At 42.7% G+C, this 8,617-nt stretch overlaps 1 protein-coding gene across 1 annotated transcript; it reads right to left on the reverse strand.

The window, feature by feature from the left end:
* Window positions 1-4: 4 nt before the first annotated feature.
* Window positions 5-7,057, reverse strand: ANKRD40 (ankyrin repeat domain 40). The gene is made up of 5 exons (XM_062506490.1): window positions 6,906-7,057; window positions 4,282-4,430; window positions 2,821-3,309; window positions 1,835-2,016; window positions 5-603 (listed from the first exon to the last, which is right to left on the reverse strand). The coding sequence occupies exons 1-5, from the start codon at window positions 7,055-7,057 to the stop codon at window positions 463-465; spliced, it is 1,113 nt and encodes a 370-aa protein (XP_062362474.1). The 3' UTR covers window positions 5-462.
* Between the last annotated feature and the right edge of the window lie 1,560 nt (window positions 7,058-8,617).

An 8,617-nucleotide genomic window follows, 5' to 3' on the forward strand; every position in this document is an offset into this window, starting at 1 on the left:
CCTTCTGGGTTTTTTTCCCTCTAAGTAAGATAGGACTTAATAAACATGATCTAAAAAGAGAACATTGATGGTAATGGACTCAGTACAAATATTAAATGGGCTTCATGGCAGGTTTTTTAGCTTGAGTGCCTCTGCTATTTTATAGCAAACAAATTATTAGAACAGCTTAAGGTAAGCCTTTCCCTGAGAGCTGCTAACTCTGCAGTATTTCATTATCTTTTTGTAAGGAAGTGCTGCATTAACAGACAGTTCTACCAATACTTCCTTTTCTGTGCACTGAGCTGCTTTTATACCAGACTGACTGTTCTTAGATTAACTAGAAGCTGTATATGTGTATAACCACTTCAGTTTATTTCACGGTTAACAAAATAGATTTTTTTCACATCATTAGCCCTTATATATACTGTTTTTCAAACATAATTGTAAAAATGAAAGATAAAAATATTTTGTTTTACTCCTTAATTAGTATGTAAGTTCTGATGCCTTCTTGTTATACCCACTCTGTTCAGAAAGTGTTGGGACTCTGAAAAGTAAATTTTTGTCGCTTACTGTTAGAACAAGCTCCAGTTCTTGGAAATCCTGTAGCCTTGCAACATCCTTGTCCTTTAAACAAATACAATAAGGAGTTAGGTGATAGTATCTGGTAATTTGCAGAGGTAAGTTAAAAGAATAAGCTCATACTAACACAAGGTATGTATTTATTCATAACGATGGCAGTTCTTTACAGTGAACTGGAAAGCAGATATCCTGTTGCATCTTGTATTTACCCTGGGGTTTTATTCAGCTATTCCTTTATGTCTATTTTTAGAAGAAATGCAACACTGAGGGTCAGTGCAAGTGATTAGTGGGATTACACTTGTCAAGATCTATTGCGTGCCACCCAAATCCTCTATTTTTTCCCCCTGCTAATTCTTGGAAACTGATGAATTGATGCTTGCATCTACCCAAGGAGGTTCTGCATGTGGCTGGCTTCTTTCAGAGCTACCCAGCAAGGCCAGCTCTGAGCCCCTGCAGCAGTGCTCTGCTGCCAACAGCAGTACAGTCAGGTTTGTGTCACTGCAGGAACAGTATTAGGGGTCCTGAAGTCCTACCAGAGAGCCTGAAGTGATTAGAGATGCAAATAAAAAGTTCTTTCAACAATAACCAAAGTTGGAAAGTGACAGAATTGCTTATTATCTTCTTTTTTTCTCCACTTCTTGACTAACACAGAGTAATGCATCCTGTAGTCAGTGAAGATGCAGCAGAGTGAAGTCTGTTAATCTATTCCTAATCAGACTTGCCCCACAAGTGACACCAACAGTGCTCTACAAGGATTTCAGAGTGAAAGAAAGGTCAGTGGTGAGTTGGTAAAACAGGTCAGCAGGTCCCTTCTGTGTTGGCTGCAGGATAAATGTCACTGAAGGAAAAACAGTTATGTTCAGAGTCCTGCACTCAGAGTAACCCTGAAAAATACCTCTGTGCAAGGACTGCAGCCAGGCTTTGTTGAACTCACAAAGCTTGGCTGAGCTCTGCAGGCCTTTTAAATGCTGTTGGCAGCTGACAGAGGTGTTGTGTTGTACTGAATTTTACAACGGAGTCATAAAATTAGGTAACTGGGTCCAGCACCAAATGGTTATGAAAGGAGGTGATCAAGAAATTTGAGAATCTTTTTACTAAAGAAATCCCAAACAAGTACTGAGTGTTGCAAGTTGAGCAGAGATTTTTCATTTTTGGTTTGTTTTTTTTTTTTTTCCAACATGGGCTTATGCAGGTGACCAACAAATTATCCCTTTATAACAGTAACCTAAAAATATCTTCTATTAAGTTGCTGCACTTCAAAAGGTAGGGTTCTTACCTTTCTTAACATTGTATTTGGTAATTTTCTGATCTTCTGGACATGCTCAGGGTTCACACCCAGCTCACGGCAACTCACTCGGAGCAGCTCCCTGTAGGTCAGTTCTTGTCTGTCCAGTTCAATTTCAATGAAGTCATTTTCTCTAAGATTAGGGGTTTGTATTCTCACTTTAAGCACCAGCTCTATTAGAAATAAAAAGTCACATTAATAGACAGGTATAAAGGAATTAGAAACAATGTCTCTGTAACAACTTCCAGGTGTTTCTAAGTTCTATTAACCTCGTTTGTGTTACTGGCAAGAATACATGAATCCTAGCAAAGCAAAACCTGGAATTTTATGACCATAATTTTAATTAGATTGATTTTCATCAAACTATATGAAAAAATCATAGCAAATCTAATGCAATATATGTGTGCATGTCTAAACCATTGCATGACTACTTGTTAATTTATTTGATAGCAGCTTATGCTGGTTATCAATTTCCTGAGCAATCCAGGATTGCTTTTATTGGTATTTCTTGCTCTCAGTGCACTTCTCATTGCTACCCCATGGTATCAGAATGCCTTTGACTTTAAGAATAACATTCTGAATGGTAACTGGAATTCCAGGTTTTCCTCTCTGCGTAGGCAAAAATTCCTTGCAGAACAGGCAGATCCTAAAACAGCTCAGTGCAGACTGAGCCATGTGAGGTTCTCTTGAGCTCACTGGCTGCTTGCTCATGATCTGTATTTGCAGCTTGGACTATGCTGTTTAGAGAATTAGATTACCCTGGTGTCTGTATGCTTTTATAGCAACTGAGACAGCAAATGTTTACATCAATATTTTAATAACAGTTCCAACAGAAACAGGATGTCTGCCTACTTCATTCCCTTCAAATGTTTCCTGAATGCCTAAGCATGGCAATCTGAAAGTCTCTGGAAACACATGGTTAGTCTGCACTACCCAAGGTGGCAGAAGACCAAAGCCAGACGAGATTTTGGTGTTACCTTGCATGTTGAGTGGAAAAGCTCCTGTGAAGAAAACGGGCTGAAAGGCCGGCACAGGTCCCATGCAGGAGCTGTTCCCTTGCTGGGGTAGGGACTGGTTGGATCCTGCTGGTGAAGAAGGGCTTCTGCCCCAAGACACCAACCCCTGGTAAACAGGAGGTCTCTGGAGGACAGGGTTTGGGTGTGCTGGCCCAGCAGACCCTCGAGGAAGGGGTGGGATGTCCCCGTTGGGAGGTGCCTCAGGAGCAGCGTTCCCGTTCCCGTTCCCGGGCTGTCCCGGTGCTCGGGCTGGTCTGTAGGTGTCCAGGCCAGGTACACATGGAGAGTTGGTGTCTTGTGGTTCCACGTGTGAGAGATCCCCATTCAAGGTAGGATCTGGAACGCTGGCACTCGAGGTGTTGTAAACATATGGGAAAGGTGGGTTAGCCAGGTAATTGGGGATGATTGGCAGATCTGAATCCTGCTTTAAGTCTGGGAGTTCATCTTCCACTGCAAAACAAACCAAACAACGTTCACCAAGACTGATTTTGGGTTTCTTTTTTGGGGAATGCAGTGTTAAAAGCAGCATGGGTTAAAAGATGCAAAGGAAGCACCTATGTGTCTTTTTGTCTTACAATAAACAGAATGCTCAGGTGTTACCATACAGACATAAAAGCTGAATCTGATTCTAATAATTATGGGGGTGGTAATTCCTTCTAAACACTACAGTACTTCTGTTTTGGCTTGTTTTAATCTGTAGCAGAACACTGTAACATGGTCTCTGGTGGAATAATGCTGTCATCTTTATAATGTATCAGGCACCAAAAACCAAAGGTTTGTATGTTGTTTGATATTAAGGCAGAGGATAAAGGGAAGGGAACATGCAGTACTGGGAGAGCTGCAGCATTACCCATTCAACAGCTGGGAGAGACAATAATGAAAACAAAACCAGGCACAGGAGTACAAAGGAGAGACAAAAGGTTGTTAATCGGCCACATTTCAAATTACTTATCACTTCCAGCAGCAAAACCTGCTCTGTTCCAGCAGTTAGAAAACATGATAGAGATGCTCTACCAATGTCCTTCAATGAGCCATTTATCTGGGCTGCTATTTTTTTTCATTTATCCAACAGAGAACATTAAGAAAATTAGGTGTTGCTCTACAACAAATTCGAGAGGTTTCTCTCCTGCTGACCTTCTGAATATTGGAAACTGCCTTTACCTGGCACATAGCATTCCTCAAAATAGAGTTTTTCTAAATTTCTAGTGTTTAGAAAAAAAGTTTGGCTAGCTGGATATGGAATCTATTGATAATCCCCCTTACTTAAACTATTTTTACCATGTAAACACTCTAGAAAGCAAGTCCCAATACTAAAATCCAAACACAGTATCTTTACATGCAAAACAAAGATTGGAGTACGCATACTTTGAACACCCTTTTACCAATCTTTGATGATCATACGGCACAGTCACTATAGGTTACCTCCCAACATCTTCCTGATCTCTCTCTTGGATGTTAACTGGGCTGGCCTCTCCCCTTTCTTGGTCAGGATGTCCTTGTCAGCCCCGGCGTGCAGCAGGTAAGCCACGACCGCTGCGTGGTTCCGCTTGCAGGCCCAGTGCAAGCAGGTCCTGCACATGGAAAGACATGAATGTTGTGTCAAACCCTGAGTTATGGCACATTCCTTTCCACTCGTTCTTGCTGCCTTAGAGAAGAGCACTCTGTGCACATGTAAAAATGGTTTGAATTGCAAACTTCCTTGGAAATTCACCCTGGATTGGGAATGTGTAATGCTACCTGCTGATGTAATTTTCTCTTTGCTCCAATGCTCTTTACTGCAGTAGTATTTTTAAAGTTCAGGATCTTTTCAATTTATCATTTCTTAGGCTACAACTTTTAGGCTGCTGGAAAAATAAGTATGAAAGTAAGGCTTGTGTATATTTTAATCTTTGAAAGAATCAGCTGTACTTAGAATACTTGTGTTTGTGTGTCATCTACTACCAGTATCTCCCGAGGATGCTCTATGTACTCTTTAATTAATGCTGCCAGCACGAGTACTTGCACTTTCTGGCAAGTAAATTACATTTATAATATTGTAAGCATAGTTTCTAAGAACAGTCTTTGCCATTTGCTGCATCAGTAATTACTCAGCTTAGATCTGCAGACAACAATTTTTCTGCCATCTGTAAATGATGCACAGAACTAATCCCTTTTCTGTATTTTCAAATTATTATTTGCAGTTGCTGTGCATTAAGGACTTACAGCCTCACACATGTAACTTGCTATAGAGGTGTACCATTCTTTCCTATCCCAGGTTCTAGTGGTATTTGACTTCTCTCTAGCTTTTATTTTTTATTTTAATTCTCTAGCTCCAGCTAAAGTAAATTCTTCAGAAAAATGAACATACTCAACCCTTCTCCAAGTTTGATTTATTTTTACGAATTATACAAAATAAAGCAGAGATAAATAAACTTAGTAGGGAAAAACCTTTCAGTTGGATGTCCAGCTCCAAAGAAACTTTTACCACTTGGGGTGGTTTGGTTTGGTGGGGTTTTTTTTTACAGAAAGAGTAAGTCAGAGCAAAGTCAGACAGGGTGGTATTTGCATTGAGCAGAACATTTGCTGCATTAGTTTTTGGAGAAGATATGTAAGGCTTAACAGCACAGCCTCATTTTGGGACTCATCCTGGCCATTCTGCATGGCCTGTGCAGAGAGGAACCATCTACCCATGGACCTGATACACACCACAATATAAGTACTCAGCACCTCTAAGCAACACACATACTAAGAAGCTCACTGCAAAAATTTTAATTGTACAAACTTAAAAATGAAGATCCATTTATTGCCATGGTTTAAAATGACCAGATCATTATTTTTAAAAATAATCAACTTTATTACAAGATTTATTTCATCAATTCCAGTTTTAGACATAAACTCATTCTGATGACAGGCTGTTTTTTATCTCACTCACTAAGATAATTCAGCATCCTATGAATCAGTTACTTCAAATTTTTACAAGCTTTAATTTTAATCACAATTTAAAGCTCAAGTTGTTATGTGATCCACGCTTCTCGAAACTGCTGATTGAACTTTCATCTTTAAAAGTCTTGCTCCTTTCCTTATTTTATTTATTTTTAATTATAATTCATAGAATCCTAGAATGGTTTGAGTCATAAGGGACCTTAAAGTTCATCTGATTTCCTCCCCCCCCTGCCAGGGGCAGGGACATTTTCCACTGTCCCAGGTTGCTCCAAGCCCTGTCCAACCCAGCCTTGAACATTTCCAGGGAAGGAGCAGCCACAGTTTCTCTGAGCAACCTGTGCCAGGGCCTCACCATCCTCACAGGGAAGAATTTCTTCCTTACATCTAATCTAAATCTCTCCTTTCTTAATTTTAAACTGTACCCCCTTGTCTTATATCTGTCTGTATAAAAAGTTGTTCCCTTTTTTTTTTTTTTTTTTTTTTGTAAATTAATAATTTCAAGCACAAAACAGCACAGTAAATACGGGTTGAATTGAACCTGTGGAAAACAGCCTCCAAAAATGCCTGAGTATTCCCTGTAAAATCCTCCTTCAGATAAAATTATGTGTGTATATGTCTCCAGTGTTACTTGTACAAGTGTCTACTGCAGACCAGCCTTTGCTTTAGTGTCCTCAGGTGGATCTGAACGAGATGCCAAATCCCAAGGGTCTATATACATCGCTGGAACAAGTTCCCTGCTTGAAAGTAAATTTCAAACTTGAGTTAATAATAAATATTTCTGCTTAGGCGCAAGGGCACGTAAAGCCGAGGTTTGTGTTCTGACCGAGCACGCCGTTTCAGGCTGGGGGAAAAAAAAAAATCAAAACCAACACTGCAAGTAAATCCACAGTGACCTGGAGAAGGGGCAAAGAGGGCAGGAAGTGTAGAGGGGACGCGTGTTTGCGAGCCCGGTTACGCTCTCTGGAACAGGGACAGCTCCGTGTCGGAGTACCCGGAGGCGGATCGACCTTCTCCTTCCTCCTCGCTTCACCCCGCCTCGCCTTTCCCGTGCCGAGCGGACCTGCGGCAGCCCCCGCACGGCACCGCCCGGGCCGAGCTCCCCGGGACACCCGTGCTCCCCTTACCATCCGTTGACTTCGTTCTGGGAGTTGAGGCCGACCCCCATCTCTACGAGCCGCCGCACCTCCTCCTCATCGCCGAGCGCCGCCGCCTCCCGCAGCCGCTCCTGCCGCTCCCGCTCCGCCATCTCCCCGCAGCCGCCGCCCGCCTCCCGCATCCCTTCCCGCATCCCTTCCCGCATCCCTTCCCGCACCCCCGGGCCGCGCCGCGCCTCCGCCGCCACCCCCGCCGTGCTCCGGCCCGGGGGACGCTATTGCCGGTGACAACCCGGCCCCGACAGCCGGTTCCGGGGCGCGGCCGCTGCCCGGGGCCGGGCGGACGGGGCAGTCCCCGCTCGATGTTGTTTAATGGACCTAGGAACGCGTCGTGCGCGCTGTGTCCTGCTCTGACGGCTGTTTTTGCGGGCTCTCGGTTTATCGTAGGGTGAATTGTAGAAACAGCGAGTGTTAAGTGTTGGGAGGGACCTTAAAGATGGCCTCGTTCCCCCCCCCCCCGCCATAGGCAGAGGCACTTTTAGCTAGAGCGGGTTATTTAGAGGCCCCATCCAGCCTCGCATTGCACACTTCCAGGGGTGGGCCGTATCTCCAGCTCACTGAGTGTCTGTGGTAAGGTAATTAAGATTCATTTTATCCAGCGGTTTTACTGAAGGAAAGAAGAACTTTATGACAACCACTGTTGTTCAAAAACCTGCTGCTAAGGAGGCTAAATAGAGCGATTCAGAAAAACTGGGTTTACCTGGTAACTGCAATGAGGAGGTACTGAAGAGATTTTTAAGATTACAGTGGTTTTGGTTGGGAAGGAACATAACACTCATCCAGTTTCCAAGCCCCTGCCACCTTCCACTAGACCAGGTTGCTCCAAGCCCCATCCAGCCTGGCCTTGAACACTTCCAGGGATGGAGCATCCTCTTATTTTGTCCTGCGTAGGAAACACTCATAATCTTGGTGCATTCTCAGCAGAATCAACTAATCGCTAAAAAACATAAGTAAAATAAAGATCACTATCTGTCTGCAAAGCAGTTGGAAAGATCATAGGTAATTCCTCCCATTTGCACAGTTTGGTTTGAAAAACTGTTTTTTGTCTTAGTGGATTTGTCCTAAACCAAGTTATAGAGCAGTCAGTAAAAACTTTACCACGATAAAAAGTCAAAATAATAATTCCAAACTTGACTCATACTTCTGTATTCCAGCTTATTCTGTGCAGCCATGGCTTCATGCCAAGGAATTCTGAAGTAGTCAGGCTCCAGTGTGCCCCTTTGCTTCCTTGATGCAATCAGAGCATTACAAAAAAACTGAAACAGCCCAGTTCTGCCCCAGTTCCCAGCATTAGCACCCCACCTTCCCTCCTATCCCCAAACCCAGACTACAGGATATTAACTGAAAATTCATACCATAACTTGTGTTAAAGCTGATTTTCAATCACACTGTTCCAACCGTTCCATCAGGTTCTTAAATCATTACAAAATTGCAAAGCTTGAAAGAAGTTTGTGATGCCTCACAGTGCTGCATTAGGGAGAGATTTCCAGAAGGAAACTCCTCAGGTAACAACTGGTGCTTGCATGAAGCCCTCAGTGATGCTGAACAAAGTCGCTGTCAGTCTTAAGTGGGTTTTACAGGATCAGCATGAACACTGGCTTCAAGATTTTCAAAAAATAGAATTCAAATCTTAATTAATTGTATGTACTTAGGATGTTCAAAATGATGTTGAGTAATTGGGA

Source organism: Cinclus cinclus, chromosome 20 (genome assembly GCF_963662255.1).
Source record: "Cinclus cinclus chromosome 20, bCinCin1.1, whole genome shotgun sequence".
Taxonomy (NCBI): domain Eukaryota; kingdom Metazoa; phylum Chordata; class Aves; order Passeriformes; family Cinclidae; genus Cinclus; species Cinclus cinclus.

Coding starts and splice junctions, on each gene's coding strand:
- ANKRD40 (XM_062506490.1), bottom strand. CDS start 7,057: ATGCGGGAGGCGGGCGGCGGCTGCGGGGAGATGGCGGAGCGGGAGCGG. Junction 3,310..4,281: donor GATCAGGAAGATGTTGGGAG/GTAACCTATAGT, acceptor TTTGTTTTGCAG/TGGAAGATGAACTCCCAGAC. Junction 2,017..2,820: donor TTTTCCACTCAACATGCAAG/GTAACACCAAAA, acceptor TATTTCTAATAG/AGCTGGTGCTTAAAGTGAGA.